The sequence below is a fragment of the Pseudochaenichthys georgianus genome, chromosome 9 (assembly GCF_902827115.2).
Source record: "Pseudochaenichthys georgianus chromosome 9, fPseGeo1.2, whole genome shotgun sequence".
Lineage (NCBI taxonomy): Eukaryota > Metazoa > Chordata > Actinopteri > Perciformes > Channichthyidae > Pseudochaenichthys > Pseudochaenichthys georgianus.
The window spans coordinates 22,848,680-22,868,461 of NC_047511.1; the positions used below are offsets into that span (position 1 = coordinate 22,848,680).

Below are 19,782 nucleotides of genomic sequence, written 5' to 3' on the forward strand. Positions count from 1 at the left end.
CGCGCGCATAGCGCGGGAAGGCCGCAGCGGAGCTGTTTTATGTAGAAGCGAAGCAATTCTTTTCTTTTAATCTAAAAAGCGAACTATTCAGTCAGACAGCAATTTATTGTAAAAGTAAAGCATTTACATTTTCAAGCACTTTATCTCAATTTCAAGCACCATTCCCAACATTCAAGCACTTTCCCAACCTTGAAAACACCACGTCAAATTTCAAGCATTTTCAAGGATTTCAAGCACCCGTACGAACCCTGTTTATTACTGCACTGGTAAAGTAAAATTAGGCCGATTAATAAGATGTGAAGTGCTTTGTAACTTCGACCCGCTTGACTGAATACACAACAAACAATGAAGAAAGAGTTTTATCTGGGCTGCTCCGCTGCCAGCTGCTCCCCCGGGACCCGAAAGTGGCGTAGGCTAGAGCCTGTACTTCAACATCAACGAAAATGCTCGATATATGCTGTATTGAACCAATAAACTAACACAAACTAACTGTGTCACTATAACATGATGATGATGATAAAAAATGCATCTAACGTTCCGCTGTTCATTATAATATAAAAACAGAGCATTAAACAAACCATCATGCTCTTACTTTGAAATCATGCGGAAATGTCGTCATCAGCGGGCAATCACGTGGTTTCCGAAAATAACCGAGTGACACGAGTAGATTTTAGAAGAGACCGGCGGAAAATATGTCTCAAAATTCCGTGTGTGTAAAAATACGATCCACGAGCAGAGATTTGAGATCCGCAAGCGCATTTTTGGTCGACAAATACAAAATGGATTCACAAATGCCTGATCGAAAGTTGTAAATGTTAAAGAGATATTCACAGTTTTTTTTTTTATTTGTGAACATATTTAGCGTATTTGCAGATCCGTTTTACACTTGCACATTTTTTTGTGAGTTTGCAAATCTTTTAAATGCATTTGTGAATGGTGTTTTACATTTACAAATCACATATTTACACACAAATTATTTGTATGTTCACACAAATAATTATGAGACATATCTATGCCCATAGTACACAAACACCAGAGTCGGCTCTAGAACAAATCGAATGGGGTGGCAATCATTTACCAAGGGGGGGGGCACACACTGCCGTCAACAACCAACACACAAACACCAACGCAACTTCAATTTAAAAAAACATGCTGTAAAGTCTGTTGTCTTTCACACACATTGCAGGGGTGTTGTGCTATTTTTTAGCGCACCGATGACCTGTGCATGCATGCATGCACGGTTGTGGCACGACCACCAAAACAGAAACATATGGACATAGGCCACCATATGAAAAGTGTGCAAATGTATTTAGTATCCTATCCATGTGAACATGTTTTAGGTGGGGGTGGACCTAACCTCCTCTAGGAGGGTCTGGGGGCATGCTCCCCCGGGAAGATTATTTTTAAAATATTGAAGTTAAATGCATCAATCTGGTGGACTTTGAGAGCAAAATGAAGAGAACTATGGATAGCCTACATCTCTCAGCATCCATATGAAACAGAACTGTACACAGACTTACTTTTTCTTTATGGATATTTTACTAATCAATCCCCTTTTAAACTATATTCTTGTGTTACTGTCCTATAGTATTTCATACCCGTTTTTCATTTATTCTCTTATTTTTTTAATAACTATAATGATCATATAAATGTGTTCCTCGCAAATACTTGTTTACATAAATGGTGACCAAACCGTTTGAGACCCACTGAGATAACTTACACTAAAGTGAACTATCTAGACACTGAGAGAGTCCTTACCTCACTGAGCTGAGGTTATACGATTCTCTCAGTCTGACAGGAGAGGTCTCTCCTCCACCTTGGTGTAGAAACAGCTCTTTATATCCGTTAGCATAGCTAGCTAACCAGATGCTAACAACAACATTCCACGTTACCGCTCACACACTCACAAAATGCGATCGTGCCACACACACACGGAGCCGAGCTTGAATGAAACACAGAGACCCATAAGTAGGCTACTTATACTGTACTGTATATCATATTATTTTCGATGGCTTTACTGTATAATCAGTGTAACAGATGAACAGATTGCCACCTGCTTTCATCTAAACACACAGCCACGTAATGATAATAAAACAAAAGTCGGGGGTCATTGGTCAAGCAACACACCAATCAGAGAGCAGCAGTGAGCACACCTCAGGCTGTGTTTTATATTTGTATTCTTTATTTCTGATGTATTTCACACAAAAAACCTTTAGTGGAAACGTTTTCACTTATATGATTTTTTTAAAAAAACGGCAAAGTCGCAAGGCTTGCCCACCTGGGGGGGGCACAATGACTCATTTGGGGGGGGGGGGGGGGGGGCCATGACGCCGACCCTGACAAACACCCAATGCACCAAGTGTGATGTCCGTCTGTGCTTTTCTGACGACAGAAACTGTTTTTTGGACTACCATATTCATATTCAATAAATAACTATTCATAAAAAATATGACTGATGTGTGATTATTATGCATGCTACTGATATAGGGCTAAGCAATCAATCCTGCAAATCAACCCTTAGTTGTTCAATATATTTATTCAGAGTATGTGAGTAGAAATACAGGAATTCTGCTCCCACCTATGCCCAACGTTGCAATATCACAACATTTCCCTAAAAACTTACCAAAATGTGACATTGTCGGGGTCAAAACAAGATGCTGATCTATTAAAAAAAATGAAAGGAGAAGGAGAAAGCCAAATAAAAACAAAACACTAATCTTCGTCAAAAAACACAAGAAATCGAGACACCGTCGAACGAAATATGTTTTGGTATAACGCCACCCCATGGATGATGCGAGTATGACTCTTTGAAATAAGAAAACAAACTGATTTTCCCTCTGCGGTGAGAAGCGCGTTTCGGCAGAGATTTGAGCCTTTCCGGCCGCCGTAGCAGGAGGAGGAGGAGAGCATGACTGGTCCTTTGACGTGGAATATTTCCGTAAAGAGACGATGGAGGAGTAGCAGCGTGTAGCTCAAAAGCTATCCCGTATTAACCTTAAATCGAGACGGGATTTAGCCCTGAATCCCACTCGGACCTGGGTTAACGGCGGGAGTTAACAGACCAACAACAGTCTTTCCCAGACTGACCCTTTCTGCTCCCCACCTCCCTTAGCTCAGCGTCAACCATGATTAAAGCCATTTTAATATTCAACAACCATGGGAAACCAAGGCTTTCTAAATTCTACGAGCATTATGTGAGTAACATGTGATCTATTGATATATTGTATTGTTTGTAAAAGGTTGTGGTAGGCGGAAGTGAATTGCAAAATTCAAACTGCGGCTTTTAGGATACTTTGTTTAATGTTCTATTATAATGTAAACCAAGACAGGTGTAGCTATAGCTTTAAGATGCATTCATGCTAACTGTTTGAATGGCAAGGTGTGTGTAGCCTACTTTACAACCCCGGCCCTCGATAAGCTGTTGTTTCTTACTGACCCTATTGAAAAACATGTATGAATCATGCTGTCCTTCTTAAAATATGAATAATTAAACGTGTGCAAGCCGAAGCGAGGCTATCACGTTCCTGCCGAGCCTGTCTAAACTGGATTGTACCCACTTCTCATGTTAAACCCAGTTGTTGGGGATGAACACATTGCATTTAGTTCGCTCTGTTTGTGTCACATGACTTTAATAACGCCCTTGTGAGTGTCCCGTGCTCACTGCAGCCTGTTCAAATAGCTGTATCCATTCACTCGAGGTGTAATATAAAGTGACGTTCTGCCTGCTCTGACCGGAAACCATGCAGGTAGCAACTAACAGCTTATGTAATATGCTTTGTCGGCTAGCTGTGTTGGCTTGTTTTCATAATTGGATTTTTATCTTAAGGTTGGCTACATGCCCCTTCTCTAATATATGTACTGCAATAGCAAGGCAACTTAGATCAAGAAACTCAATGAGTAGTTGGCAACTATATTTTTTGATTCACTTTTCAAGCAAAAATGCTAAATATCTGCAGGTACCAGCTTCTACAATGAGAGGATTGGAGTCTCTTTGAGGGAAATAAACTTGCTACATTAAGTGCTGTGCTTAAGTTAAATTTAGAAGTACCTCTATCTCCTGTTACCTATTACATCTACTTAACTATTAAGAGACTACTCATTTATTACTACATTTATTTGATAATAAAACTCATTGGTTATTTTTGCAGATATAGGTAAGGTGAGTAATAAAAGAGTATCCACAAATACATTATGATAGTACATCATAGGCTACCCATCAGTATAAAGACTATTTCAGATTGCATCAAACCTGTACCAGCTGCAACATTAAAATGAGGAGTTATGCTCAGTTATAGTCCATTATTATCATATATTATTCTGAAATGAGCCACTCTGCTAAAGTATATTTTACGTTTTATATATGTGTTAATGCTAATACTTTTTAATGGAATGTCAATAAAACAGCGGAAATGCCTACCAAATCTTCCCAGAGAATGATGTGACATCTTCCAATTGCTGTTTTTTGTTGGACAATCTGTACAAAACACAACATAAGAGCAAAAAAAGCAGCAATATCAGAGGCGGGGGCCAGCAACTGTTTGGCACTGCTGCCTCTCCAATCACTCAAACCACTAATCAATAATTGAGAAATAGTTTCCGATCTAGCCTTTGGACAGCAGGTCGGGGGAAATGAAGACATTCAACTGTCACCTTTGGCTCGAAGAAACATTTCTTTAGATTTTACAGGGAACAAAAGACTCCCACAGTCTTTTGTTCTTGTTGTTGACCCTTGGGATTCAACCCTAGGCATGTCTACAGCTCTAAAAACTGTACATTTAAGTGCAATCCTACTCTCTTCACTGGAAAACTCAAAGCAAAAACAGCATTGATTCATTTAGGAAGTCCCTGTATCTATTTGTTTGGAAGCAGATGTATGTATTTGTACTTCAGTAGGATACATTGTATTTGATTAAAAGAAGGCCATGTAGACGCCATTAGTTATATTCAACGTTGACGTGTCAGATTACTGGCTAGCAGGGTATACGTCACACATGGCTGTGAAAACTGTTAGCAGTCAGTTTAAATACTATGTATGTCATTAGCTCGTAGTGTTGAATGGGCTACAATGGTTAATATAAAGTAATGTATACTGAACGTGACAATATTAGAGCTTCACATCTTTTTGTCAGCCTATGTATTCACAGGCTTTAATCCTACTATTGAGTGTTCATAAACACTACATACCATTACATAGTATAATAGAGGAGATGGTTTAAAATACACTATAATGTAGTTGTCAACATCTAAACCACAGTTTTTATAATATAAAATGCATCTTATTAGGAGTGATTATAGCTTACTTATACTGTACATTCATAAACACATACCAATACCTTACATCAGCTTACAACTACATTATAGTATGTTATACCGTTTTACAATCATTTTTTTCTGGGTGTTTAGGGGACAGTTTACAGGAAAGATTATTGGGGTATAACAAGAGGGGTGTATAACGTAGCAAAAGTGGGGGATGTTGTGCCTATATATGTATTTTATCAATAAGGCCGCCTGTATTCCCTTAAATTAAATATAAAATCTCTCCCACAATGACATGAGTGAAGTTGGATGTTACTACTATTAAAACCTTGCCATAACTTGGAAAGGAAATGTGTGGGTTCAGTAAAATGATCCAGAGGAAGTTGTGATAGTTCCTTATAACCCTTAACACCCGAAGCATCTCAATGAGAAGTTTAAAAGCTGCTGTATCCTTCAACTGTGAGCACTGTTTCCCTGCTAGTCCCATGCAACAAGTCACATGACCAATACAGCCTTCCAGCCAGCTGCACAGCAGACGGCCTCTCCTCTCCTTCTGCTCACTGAACTGTTGCACCCCGAGAGGACATTAGCACCCTTGGGTGAGGCTGACTCAGTGTTAGAGCTTCCCACAACAACATTAACCACCAACTCCCTCTGATTTATTATTTCAATGTTTTATAGTCCCATATGCTCAGTCCCATATGTTTTGCATGTTTATCGCATGGTTTTTTCTGGTCCTCAAGTGTGCATTTTAATTGTATTTGTATCAACTAAAAGAAACCATAAAACTGGATGAAAATGTCATCTGGTTTTTCTTTCATGGGACTTTGGACCCCTATTAAGTCAGTACATCTTCAACTGTTGGTCCTCTCTTTAAACCTTTTGTGGTTGTAAAAATGCCCAAGGATGTTTGCGGTTTTACAGAATCCATTAGCAAACAATAAGATGAGCCTGCATTGGTTCAGTTTGTGCAATGCCATCAGTGACTGCATAGCCCTTGGGCACTAGGGTATTTTAGATATGACAAGAGGATGGTTAGTATAACAATCATGTTTTTTCACTCAAAACTAATACATTCATTCAAGAAAAATAGAGGGAACCATTATTTTCAGGCCAACTCTGGCAGCAATTTAGTGCACAAACATCGCATTAATTACAGTCATTTCTTTATTTAACAATCTATGATTTCTCGTTCCTCCTGCAGAATGAAGACACAGAGCAACAGATCATCAGGGAAACCTTCCACTTGGTCTCGAAAAGAGACGAGAACGTCTGTAATTTCCTTGAAGGTGGAATGTAAGTATGCAGCAACAGTAGATATGCATGTGACTGTATCTGATTGGGAGTGGAAGTAAATACTCAAGTATACAATTTTCTCTAATGCAGCATCACAGGGATTCATTTCACACAATAAAGGAAAGCTCAAAGGGCTTTACGAATGATGATAAGCAAAAGAACAGTGTTTGTTTTAAAGTTCATCTATCATTCATGATGGAGGAACCAGCAAGGTGTCGTTTTACTTGGGGAAACCTCACTGCTCACGCTAAATATTGCACACTTACCCTGTCTTTTGCTTGAAATACTACCAGGAACGCATGTTTGTTAACCATTTAGAGAACTACTGAGTATTATCACAAACACTTAAAATCCCTTCACCTTTCCCCTCTGGTTTTTAAACAGGATTAGTGGGGTTACAACATTTTCTGTGGCTTAAACCCTTTTAGTGATTTCTCCCAGTCACTGAGGTCTTATCAAACCCGTGAATAGATTAGCATTAACTTTCATATCTTCTCTCGTTAATATATTATATGTCCTATCTTTATATATGTTGACTCATGACCAAAAACATCCTGTTGTTTCTCTTCCAATGTTCCTGTACCATAACATGTTTACACCACATTATGACACAAATGTTCTCTAGTTCGTGATTGATGTGTCAGTGTATTTTGTGTTTTATATGTATTTCATGTATTCATTCAGGACAGGTATTGATGTGATGCTTCTGTATCATGTGTTTCAGGTTGATTGGAGGATCAGACTACAAACTGATCTACAGACACTATGCCACTCTCTACTTTGTCTTCTGTGTGGACTCATCAGAGAGTGAACTAGGCATTTTAGACTTAATCCAGGTACAGGCCCAGAAGACAACAGAACAGTGTTGTCATTTATGTAATTTCAGTGTGTTGATTGGTATATTTCTGTGTTACAATCGATGGCTTTGTATTTCCAGGTATTCGTGGAAACGCTGGACAAATGCTTTGAGAATGTCTGTGAGCTTGACTTAATTTTCCATGTAGACAAGGTAAGAAATGCCTCTTTATGATATCAACTATATATAATGCTTACATGTTTGATTATCAAAGTAGCTGTACAATTGAGCCCGAGTTATTATTTTTTCACTGTTGTGAAACTAATCAGATTTTCAGCAACTTCCCTGTTTTTATAATTGAGCAATGTGCACATCATCGGTTTGTCAAACCACTTTATATTGGGTGATGTTACAAGCATCAAATCACTGACTCTAAGATGAATACGTACATTTTCCTTTTCTCAGGTCCACAACATTCTGGCAGAGATGGTGATGGGCGGGATGGTCCTGGAGACCAACATGAACGAAATCATCATGCAGGTGGATGCCCAGAACAAGATGGAGAAGTCTGAGGTAAGCCTAGTCATTTCTGTCTGCTGTATGTATGACGTGACCCTCCCTCCTTTACACCCCGCGCTATTGTATACAGTTTGCAGGCATGTGTGTATGCGGCACCCTGCATGCTTCTCTCCTGTGACCTTGTGGATGCTCCCTAACTATTATTGAGTGTTTCTGATTTTTCGGCCACTCCTCTCGCTGCTGCACCGCTCTCAGCACAGGTCAAGACTCAACATATCCTCTCCTGTATTCCTCAGTATTACATACAGAATCACATCCATCACTTTTCTCATTATTATGGACACTTAACTCTACGATTATCAATAACATCATTTGACATTTATCCATGGAATATGGAATGTTCTTTTATTGTTTCAGAGCATAATGTGGATTTTATTTATTGGAGTAAATGCTTTTCCAATGTTTTGTTACATCTATGTAAGTCAGTGTCCTTGCTCTGATATTTGTTCTTTGCAAGGACATTGCTTTGCTTTCCATTCAGCTTCTGCTAGCGGATAAACATTCGTTTATTTCAGTTTGAATCAGACAGACAGCCAGAGACAATTTCATGAAGTCATTTCTGATTTTGCATAATGTGGATTTAGGCTCTGATGGGCCTTAAAGTGAACTGCACTAATGATTTGGCCTTGTTTTTAAATTCCTTACAATGCACTGCAATTATGTCTAAACATCCAGGCAACATTTGTGTGCCGACACAACCTTGTCAAAGTTTGTTAACACGACAAAGTGAAGGGTGACATTGTACGTTATTTTAACTGACTGACATCAATTGCGTGCGATAACATTTGAATTTAAGTTCACGTGTTAACAAAGAACACTTTTAGATTAATCTGACCTGCATTGTGTGCTTTTAACGTCAGAATCTTCTTTTTAATCGATGTTCTGTAAGCAGAGTCTTTTACTGTTCTACAATCATCAGAGCTGCTCTGCCCCTCCCTCTTGGACCTACCCTAGACCGCAGTGTGTGTTTCACACTGAGGCTTTCATTTAAAATGACATTGTCCATTTATAGGGCAGTGTCTGGAGAACAAAGAAGGAGCTGTTCTCCTTCCAGACTGGCAAAAACTGATTACTCGGCATTAGGGTTTTTTCATTAAACTTTTCTCAATTAATATCTTTTTTTCTATCTTTCATTGTGGGAAAAGCTTCAGATCAATATTGTCTTTAAAGATGTGGTCTATGATAGGTCCTATCACTTTTTTCTGTGGAGATAAACTGTAATTACTTTAATCTGCTTTAACATTCCTCATTCCTCTTTTTTCCTGACCCTGTCTAGTTCTTTCCATTCTTCTCTCTCTTTACAGACGTTTATCTTTCAGTCTACAAGGCAGGACAGGTAGACACAGGTACTGCTAAATTTACAACCAAGTACTTTAACCTTAACTGAAGTTTACTTCCCCCTACCCCGGAGTCTCACCATACGGCCCTCCATAGGCGCATTCACACTGCGGTACTTTTCCCACAAAGGTTCATGCGAACTCTTTAGTTCGCATGAACTAAGTACAGATCGCGTTCACACCGGAAAAAGTCCCTGGGGGTGGATTAGGCAAATAGCCGCTGTCGTCTCTTCTTCTTCTTCTTCTTCTTCTTCTTCTTCTTCTTCTTCTTCTTCTTCTTCTTCTTCTTCTTCTTCTTCTTCTTCTTCTTCTTCTTCTTCTTCTTCTTCTTCTTCTTCTTCTTCTTCTTCTTCTTCTTCTTCTTCTTCTTCTTCTTCACTGGCAGGCCGCAAACCACTTCACGGCGTATACTGCCGCCCAAAGTCCCCGGAGTTGGGGACTGGCTTCAGTAGAAGCTGCTGGGAGTCCCAGCAGCTTCTACTGAAGCCTTCCGAGTAAATCGTCATCTCCACCGCTCCCATGTTTTATTTTATGTTTCCATAAGTTAGTCTCTCTGCGTTTCTGCTAATGCTAATCATGCTAATGCGAGGATAATAAAATGGCGGCTTCACAAAACTTTTTTGGAGTTTTACGGGGCGTGGTTTGCAATCCGCACAGCCAATCAGAAATATAGCTCTTTTCTCACAAAAGAGCCGCTCGAAAGTCCCTGCTCACTAGCAGGGACTTTCGAGGGGGTAAAAAGGTTCGCATGAACTAATTTTAGTACCGGCTCTTTTTGGTGTGAACGCGATAAAAGAGTTCTCATGAACTAAGTTCGCATGAACCTTTGTGGGAAAAGTACCGCAGTGTGAATGCGCCTCATGTTACAGCAAACTGACGTCACTAACATACAGTAGGAATCTTTTATGGCAGACCCAAAAATGTTGCCGCTGGTGAATGTATTAAGTGGTGGACTACCTCCTGCAAACAAGCTGACAGTATAATGCAATCATATACAACAGATTGCTTTAGAGCACTTTGTACAGTTGCACTGCTCCCGGGAAGATAACTTCTGAAGCTTTACAGCATTACATGTTGTAGGGTGTAACTATTATATTGTTCCCCCACTGTAGTTTCAAGGAATGTGAAACTGGCAGCCTAGAGAGGCTATATAACTTTGTATATTTAGAAGCTTCTTAAACAGCATTGAAAGGCCATTTTCTAAAATGATCTTCTGAGTTCTTTAACACAGCTTTTTAACAAGTTAATAACTAGCTGTAACTACATATTGACCTTACAAACACCAGAGGGTATAACGTTTCTGATTATCTTGGCTAAAAAACAAATAAGCGTATTAACAAGATTGATTTATTTTCCTTTTGCTCCAGTATTCCTCACAGACAAAAGATGGGGTACAGCTCGAGCCTTTAATACGGCTATCTGATGTACATAGAGCGGAGAATCAAGCCATTGTCCTGTGTTTCCCAGCTGGTGTTACTATTTCTGTACAAATCAGTCACACAGCGTTTGATTAACAACCCACTATCATGGACATGGAAAGTAAGTCTTTAGGCTACTGTGTGAGGAAAAAATAATCTGGAGTCTGACTCCTGAATACTGAACCTACGTGCTGGATCAGCATTCCTCTTGGTTAACGCTACGGTCATCTTTCCTTCGAACACAAGTCTCCTTGATTCTTGGCAGAAGAAGGAATGCCCTATAAGACAAACGGTCCATTGAAATCACCTTGTGAAAATAAGTGAAGTGGATAAATCTAAATTCCAGACATGCTTTCCTTTTGGGTCATATCTCTAAGTGATTTATGAGGTGTTCCTAACCGAGGCAGTGAGAGAACATACAGTTCTCTGCGGTTTGAGCCGTTTGGTCATTTTTGGGTCTGTCTGCTAAAGATTTAGATGGGGGATCTCTAACTGCAGTGATTCTCAAATGCCTGCTCACACATGAGACGAAAACATCAAATCTTTCACTCTCCACAGATGTTTTTAATTGTTCTAAAAAGCTAAATCATCTTGATGCTTTACTTAAAACTGCTTAATTGCTCAGTTTCACTTTGTGATTCATTGTGTTAGAGTGTAGTCCCTGAGAATAGATTTCCCATTGTAGTTTATTGGCTTATAACCTCCTCATGTCATCGGAATGTAACACTAACATTCTAGCAACTCTATTCACAAAACTGTATTTAGATAGTTAAAGTTATGTGTGGTCTTGCCAAAAAATATTTCAGCCCACTAGAAGTAGAGCATCACCTGCAGTATTATTATGGTTAATATAATGTTGACACATGTTCTATACATACCTATCTATCCAAACATCATTTCCGTCTTCATATCCAAATCCATTTTTCTGCTTTACCCAATTCTCTCCTTGCCTTTGTACCCTTCTCGGTCCTCAAGAGTCCGGTGGGTTCACTTTCCAAGCTATGCTGCCTTTTGTCCAATTGATGAATGTCCAGCAGTGATCAGCAAATCAAAATTCGGGAATGGTTTAGTACAGTGTGTCCTGACAGTGGATTCATAATTGGCTCTGGTTGTGGTGTAAATCATTGTAGAGCCATATAATGCATGTGCATATGAAGCTATGAAGGCATCTGAATGTACATTTGCACATAATGTCTGTCTTAGTAGCTGTCAGTGCTTTGCATTTTGTCAACAGTTGACTGTTTTTTGTCTAGTACCCTGGGTAGCGCAGTGTGTCTGTCCGTGTGTGTATGTTCAATGTGCTATCGTGTGAAGCAAGTGTTAAAATGTACTGATTTCTATCTTTTCAACCCTCCATGTGTTTTGTGTGTATAGGCCGGTATTGCAGGAGCACCTGCTCGTGCTGTATCAGCTGTAAAGAACATGAACCTCCCGGAAATGCCCAGAAACATCAACATTGGTGACATCAGCATAAAAGTGCCAAATTTACCCTCCTTCAAATAGTGGCCGCGCGTTCCTGAAGCTGCAGATGTCAGCCAAGGTTTACCGTGATGCAATCTGTTTACCAAAACCTCAAATTGCTAACTTTTATTAAAACTTTACATTTGGAAGGTACTGTGTGATTTGACACTCCTTGTTTTGTGTTCTCTTTTTGTTTTTCCTATTAAAGAAAAAAATGTTTTATGTGTGTTTTTTTCAGTTGGAAGGAAAAATGAAGTATTTATTTATTTGTGGTACATTCCTTCTGCCTCGCTGGAGGTTGGCACTTAAAGATCAGCTGCTACAGTTCAGATCTGTGTTAGTTTGTAACTGGAATTATTTCACTGACTCAAGTGTTTACTTGGAAGACAAAGTGTGGCAGGTGGTGAGGTTTTGGTACAGTGTCATTGGTTTGGTTATGGCAGACCAGAGAAATCAATCAATACAGGATAGGGCATGACACTATTTCCAATACAAAATTGGAACAGGTCTGCTACAGTGTTGACAGTCATAAATATACAGCTTGTTTGTAAAATCAGTGCAAAGAATATTATTATATTACAGTTATGCTGTGTGAAAGAAATATGGATATATATGCTGCATTTTTTTCTCTTTTCTTATCTGTATGAACAAACCTTTTTTTAAATGATTTATCATGTCTCTCGTGATCTTAATTTTAAACTGTGCATGACTTTTTTTCCCTCTTCTTTTTCAACATAATAAACTGTCGAAACCCAACCTTTGTGTTTGCCTTATTTTATCATTACTATAATCTTACATTGCCAATTGTTCTTTAATACAGTAGCACTGCCATAGGTGCATCATGCCAGTACATTTTCACTCTGTTATTATACACGCACATCTGCCCCTTCCTTCAGACTTCCTTACAGAGCCCCTCCTCCAACACACACGAACGCGCACATGACCAATGAGGACACGAGATGGAAGGCTGACAGGCAGGTAGGCCGTCGTGCTTTTTACAGCGCCACGGCTTCCACCGATTTATGTATTTATTGTCAAAGTATTTCATATTCATTGCTATCGGGATGTTAAGAGCATTCCATGGAATATAACAAAAAGTGTTTCTGAAGTGAACTACCTACCCCACCTTTAAGGCATAAGCCCTTAATGGTGTAAACAGTGTCAACAGATAATTCTGCTTTCACGTGGAATGATACATGATATCTAAAAAAAGGTGTGCTTGCTTTGCCTATTAGCAAGCAGTGGATACATATGTACATTTACTCAAGAACAGTACTTGAGAACAATTTGAACATAGCATAGGCCTACTGGTATTTCCATGTTATGCCTCTTAATATTTCTATTACCGGTGTGAAAGCGCTACATAGGGGAAGATTGTTCTTCTTATGTCATTTAAAGGTACTTTTTTTTTTTACATGCTCTTTTATGTCATTAATCTTCCCAAATTGCCAAACTACACAATTGTTTTTTCTTTGTCTTTGTTAGTGTTAGAAACAGATTAAAAACATATTCAACAACACTGAAAGAGGCCACTATGTACAATTTTGAATTCGGGACATTACCTTGTATTGGAGAATTATTGAAGATATTTTGAAGATTTAAAGGATGTTACCATAGACTGTAAATATAGGATGTTGTTCAATACTATTGAAAATCATGGCTGTAAATAATACTGCTTTCGCTTTTTTGTTGCCTTCTCTGTTTGTCCATCGCTAGTTCCGTAGTGACTCTTGGAGCAGACACTTTTATTCTGCGCAGCTTTAACGCAAACTACGCTCCGGCGAGTTCCATATATTACACGGTCACATATGCTTGAATGTACAATCTGTGTCGACACCGATGTGTCATCACTCATCAGTGACACCAAAGTAAACGTTTAAAAAAATAAATCTCTTTAGTATATTTATTGTTCAAGATCCTGTACTTCACTGCGCATTATTGCGCAGCTTTGATTGTCACGTGAGTCGTCTCGTGACAACAGGAAGAAGGAATTGTGTGAGGATGCTGCTGCTGCTGCTGCTTTGACACTTTTTTATTCTTATTTTTCATTTTCTGAACGCAACAGCCAACAATGACTTCTTTTATAAAAGAAACTCAAAGGTGGGCAGCTTCTGTTTGTTTAAATTCAGATACAATAAAAAATGTCTAGCTAACGTTATGATAGTTAAGTCTTATGACGAGAAAAGAAGGCTTCCTCAAAGTGATCCATAGTGTGACTTGGTGCATAACTTGACATTATCAAACACATTACCCTGTTTCGGTGACTACTTGTGTTACTGCTCTTTTCATTAAGCCGTGACTTTATCCTGCTGCTTTGCTCTTTTGGGGGGAGACGTTTAGACAGGCTGTCTTATGCCAATGTCTGCTATCACACCCAAACACATTTACAAAAAAAAGTATTTTTGGTAGCCACTAGCCAGCATTGAGATGTAGACAATCCCCTTTGCATGGAAAGAGGGAAATGTAAATTAATAAAAAATATCACAAAAGGCTCCAAATAAAATGTAAAAGTTACTTTGCAGAACAAGGTTTTACACTTATATTTCATATGCAACATATTGTAGCTATGATGCATTGTTTTAGGTTCAAACTAGGCAGCAGCATTGGGATATCTAATATTATAAAACAAAGACACTGTGACTCTAATATAGTAATGAAGTGCTGTGCATTTGAGTAAAAATGTCAAGAGGTTGGGGGTTAAAAGTCACAAATGTTCTAAATGGGTGCTTTTATATGCCATAGTAACACATTTGTAGTGCTACTATAGTTATAAGTCGTTTTTATTTTTTAGATGACGGAAATAAAATATACACTCACTCATGCTCACATACAAATGGCTCAAGAGTAAAGCAGTATCATTATGTAACATGCACAAACTGGGCCTACAGTCACCTATTTTCTCAGAACTGACAGTTTGAAATACATCAGTGTTTGTAGTGCTACTACATGCCTAAATACAATGTTGACTGCTCCCGTTTGAGTACATGAGCTTTGTAAAATTGCTACCTTAGTTTTGAATGCACATATGTACAGCTATTGAAATAGGTAGGTAAACATCATACCTACTCTGTACCTGCATGTGACTGTGTTTGCGTAATAGTCTTTATACTCAAACTCATGTACACCCAACCTTTAAGCTGCTATTTCATCCATATATAGAGGATGTGTTGAAATTAACTGACAACCAGCTTGAGATATGTCTTATGTACTTGGGCAGTACACTTTGATGCTGATGTATTCTGCGCCGCTGATATTAACACTTGCAACTCTTCTTCCGAAACAGCATAAAAGAAGCTGTAACTTTTATCAACGCAATTGATGTGAACAAGTTCTCCAGGCTGATCTCCCGCATATTACAGAAGCTGCATCTGAAGGTACAGCAACCACACAGCGTTATGGACTTGTTAAAGACAAGAGGCTTGTGAGGCAGAGCGCAGAGTGCATAATCACCTGCTGGAGTATTACTTACACTCAGCTTTAATGAATGCACACACACGCCACCCTGTTGATCATGCTGCTTCTACACAATACTCAGCGGTCAGTCATTTACTGCAGGAACATTGTGTCTGTTTTTTCACTTTTTGATTTGCTAAGAGAAGGTAAACATGTTTGTCTTATAACAATATATCATTAAATGATCATTTAATTTAAATGAAATGTCGGAGCATTGTAATCCCCAGGAGTAACCAAAAAGATTTGATGTTTTGAAATACTTAGCACTAACATGTCTCCCTGTTGCACTTAACAAGCAAAGAGCTATTCTTAATGTTAATTCATTTAAATAGTGCTTTTCTGCCCTGTCAAGTCAAAATGTCCGCTGTTAAAAAAGTCTATTCACATCAGTTAACCCTCTCTGATATATTTTGTCTAAATGGCTACACATATGCTGGTCTCTGATGCCCACACTTAAAATATACTAAACCTTTTTCATATGTTTTATGATCAATCATTTATCAATTCTCACTTACATTTTCTTTATTTTTTCTGTGGATATTTTCAAGCAGACACAGTAATGAATGCTTTCTGCACAGGGAGAGCGTACATTCAGTGAAGAGGAGGAAGAAAAGCTCCAGGCTGCTCTCTCATTGGATAAACAGGCTCTCCATCTGGTCCTGGAAACTGCTGCCTTTATACTTGAACAGGTAAGGGGTGGTCGTCCGACATCTGCTACACTATTGAAAGGGTTTTACCTGATTTGAGTTTATAACGTGATTGTGAAAGGTTTTCATTTTGCAATGTTGGAGTTCTTTGATAGATACATCTTGGTTATTTGAAAACATATTTTATATAACATTAGATTTTAGCTTTAATAGAGGAGGTCAAATAAAGATGGACATTGGGGGTAAAATGCAGGGCGCAGGGTTAAGTGTTGTTTGGTTTGAGTCGTTTGTAAAAACAAACTAAGTTAACAGAGAGAAACAGAAGGAATATGATGACTAACCATTTATATATGTTGTTTCATTGCACACACACATGCATGACCACTTTATATTTACCTCCTGGGATTGTTTACATTACACAAATGCATTTAACTGAGAAATGAATGTTTGTATGACCATGGAAAGTGATGGAGAGACAGATCAGTGCATCCCTTTACAAACCATGCTTATGAAAAGAGACAACCCACCATTGTTGACCACATCTCTTAGATTGCATATTCTCAGTAAATCAATATGTCCAGACTTGATAAGAGCCTCACAAGATAGAAATTAGCATATTGCTGTTGTTACTGTTAGTGTGGATCACATTGTGCTTCATTTTCTCCAGCTGGGGTCACTGTTGTATCATGGATTGGTGTACTGTATGTGTTTGGGGGAAATAGGAATATGACGATATGAAGGATCTGTTAAACCTGTGAAAATGGTTAATTGCAGTTTTATTTATAGTTAAAATACTTCTCTAATCTGTATTTCCTTTTATTGTAGGCAGTGTATCATAGTGTGAAGCCGGCCTCTCTGCAGCAACAGCTGGAGGCGGTGCATCTTGACCCAGACAAGGCTGAGGCGTTCTCTCAAGCATGGGCCACAGCTGGACCTGAGCTGGTGGAGAAACTAAAGCACAGTACCTTCGCCCCAAAGAAGGTACGGCTAATTTGCATGTTTTTCGCCTCTAACTCTGAACTTTACAAGCACCTGATCCAGCACCATTTGAACCTGACCTTGTTTCTAAACGCAATTGTAAGATTCATCCTCTCCCAGACACTTTTTGATTGAAAGTATAGCTTACTTATTCGCATGGTTTCATCCCTTTTTAGTGGGACATCAGAGTCTCTTGATACTAAATTGTGTATCAACGTCGTGACTATCCATATCAACGCTGACCTGCTTTTGTTTGAATTCATTCCCGCTGTTTGTATCATAAAGAGTTATCACACAGCTCACAGAAGTTGTCACATACACTGAAAAGAAGGTGTTCCTCTCTACTACGCGCTGACACTTCAAACGCAATCCTTACAAAGTCAAGGGAATTAAGATCTAACAGAGAGTAAATAAGAAGCATGTACACATCAGTCACTTTATGCTGGAGCTGTTGCTGCTGTCATTTCCCCTGCCTGGGTCTCTCTAGTCAGATTTCTCTCTCGTCTCCCCCATGAATTTGTTGCTGCCATCAGAAGGCGGTGGAAGCCATTTTTCCTTGAGACGACCTCTGCTACCGCTTTAATTTTATAACTGACATCTAAGGTTTTCTTATCTGCTTTTTTCTAGTGAGTAGAAAGCAGGCGTTTTCTGTTTAGCTATTTCTTTGACTTTTTGATATTTGTCTTGATTAATCAATAAGTCCACGGAAACAAAAGGTTTCTGCAAATATCACAAAAGTAAATAATAGCTTAAAATTGTCAAGCCAAAATGACAAACACTCGATTCCAGGTGTTTCAAATGTGAGATATGCTGTCTGATTGATTAGCCCAGTTCCTGCTTCAATCAATGCTGCTGTTTACACAGAATTAAGAGTGTGTCTTTGTCTGCGCTGAACAACAGTGAGGATTACTTTAATTACCTGCTCTTCCTTTTAAATGAGTTTACTTGGAACACTTACCAACACATATTAACATGATGGAGCAGGAAATGCATAATATACATTAATATGGTACTGTATATTGTTTTTTTTAATGATTAATCTTTGATTTAATCATTTATATGTAATGACAAAGATGTAATGCTCTTTGATATGTTTTATATTTGTGGGTTATTTAGCTTTATTACAAATGCATTTTCCTATTCACAATCAAATGCCAACGTGTTAGAGGAAATGCCAGTCTGTACTTCTATATTTCAAAATTGCAACAAGTTAATTTGTCTTATACGGTTGCTTTTTTAATCTAAATATCATAAAGTTATTTGTTATGTTTATTGTATTTATTTATCCCGGATTGGCTAGCATGTGGATAAAGGTTACATTTCTGTTTGGAGATTGAACATCCTTGATTCCAGCTTTGATGCTTTTGAGACTCATTTTTCTCAGTAACTCAGTGTTGAGCTGCACTGCCCTTTGTCATTTCCTAACTTGTCTAGACTGGACAAGTCTGCCAGCTGTCTGATTGATTAGCCCAGTTCCTGCTTCAATCAATACTGCTGTTTACACAGAATTAAGAGTGTGTCTTTGTCTGCGTTGAACAACAGTGAGGATTACTTTAATTACCTGCTCTTCCTTTTAAATGAGTTTACTTGGAACACCTACCAACAAATATTAACATGATGGAGCAGGAAATGCATAATATACATTAATATGGTACTGTATATTAGTTTTTTTAATGATTAATCCTTTATTTAATCATTTATATGTATGATCATGCATACTATGATGTAATGTCTTTGCTTATACTGAATGTTAAATAAGGAACACATCATAGAGTTGTGATGTTTATTCATGCTAATGTGTGGGCTGTTCCTGTTGTGAATCACGTAGCCCCGCCCTTCCCCACCTCACACCTGTCCTCCCAATAAGTCACACATGGTTTATTAATATGGCCTCGCTCCGCATCATAAAACACTTAACTGCCCTGCCTTGTGCTGCTCATCTTTCACACTGCTTCAGCACACTGACACTGACACCAATAGTCTGACAAAATGAAGCTGGGAAACAACTTAAACTTTGATTAAAAAAGTTCTACAGCACTAAATGTTAATCTCTTTTATAATTACCATATTCATAAATTCATAAACACAGTGATCACTCGTGATTATTCGGTCAGTACATGGTCAGCAATAAAGCCATTAATAATTTGTGCACACTCTATTTTCAACTAAAGAAACATGTTTTTAATATTAGTCTTGGTTTGAAGTCCCAGAAAATAAGAAAGAGAAAGTATGAGACAAAACCTTTTAATTAGTTGACAAAAACTCCTAGTACGATTCTGAGATGATATTTGTCTTGATTAATCAATAAGTCCACGGAAACAAAAGGTTTCTGCAAATATCACAAAAGTAAATAATAGCTTAAAATTGTCAAGCCAAAATGACAAACGCTCGATTCCAGGTGTTTCAAATGTGAGATATGGTGTTATATTATTATTAAATTGAACATTGTTTGGTTTTCAGACTGTGGAAAACACAACAGTTTGTCATCTACGATAAAATGACAGATATCGCTTAATTGTAAAATAATCTGCAGTTTAATCGATAATGAAAATAGCAGCCTT

At 38.3% G+C, this 19,782-nt stretch overlaps 2 protein-coding genes across 3 annotated transcripts in view; both read left to right on the top strand.

The window, feature by feature from the left end:
* The first annotated feature begins 2,870 nt into the window (after nucleotides 1–2,870).
* On the top strand, nucleotides 2,871–12,899 carry ap3s1 (adaptor related protein complex 3 subunit sigma 1). Of its 2 annotated transcripts, XM_034091732.2 has the most exons (7): nucleotides 2,871–3,194; nucleotides 6,461–6,552; nucleotides 7,277–7,388; nucleotides 7,490–7,561; nucleotides 7,814–7,921; nucleotides 9,232–9,273; nucleotides 12,057–12,144. In XM_034091732.2, exons 1-6 carry the CDS (start codon nucleotides 3,126–3,128, stop codon nucleotides 9,265–9,267), a joined length of 489 nt encoding a protein of 162 aa, XP_033947623.1. In that variant the 5' UTR covers nucleotides 2,871–3,125; the 3' UTR covers nucleotides 9,268–9,273; nucleotides 12,057–12,144. The 2 variants fall into 2 exon arrangements, with proteins under 2 accessions (XP_033947623.1, XP_033947622.1); XM_034091731.2 differs by lacking the exon at nucleotides 9,232–9,273 and having other exon boundaries at nucleotides 2,873–3,194; nucleotides 12,057–12,899.
* A 1,225-nt stretch (nucleotides 12,900–14,124) lies between these two features.
* Nucleotides 14,125–19,782, top strand: part of commd10 (COMM domain containing 10) — a 55,751-nt gene continuing 50,093 nt past the window's right edge. The window contains exons 1-4 of the mRNA XM_034091651.2: nucleotides 14,125–14,243; nucleotides 15,427–15,517; nucleotides 16,175–16,285; nucleotides 17,069–17,224. Of these exons, the coding sequence (XP_033947542.1) occupies nucleotides 14,215–14,243; nucleotides 15,427–15,517; nucleotides 16,175–16,285; nucleotides 17,069–17,224 (387 nt within the window). The 5' untranslated portion in view covers nucleotides 14,125–14,214. The remainder of the gene's footprint in view (nucleotides 14,244–15,426; nucleotides 15,518–16,174; nucleotides 16,286–17,068; nucleotides 17,225–19,782) is intronic.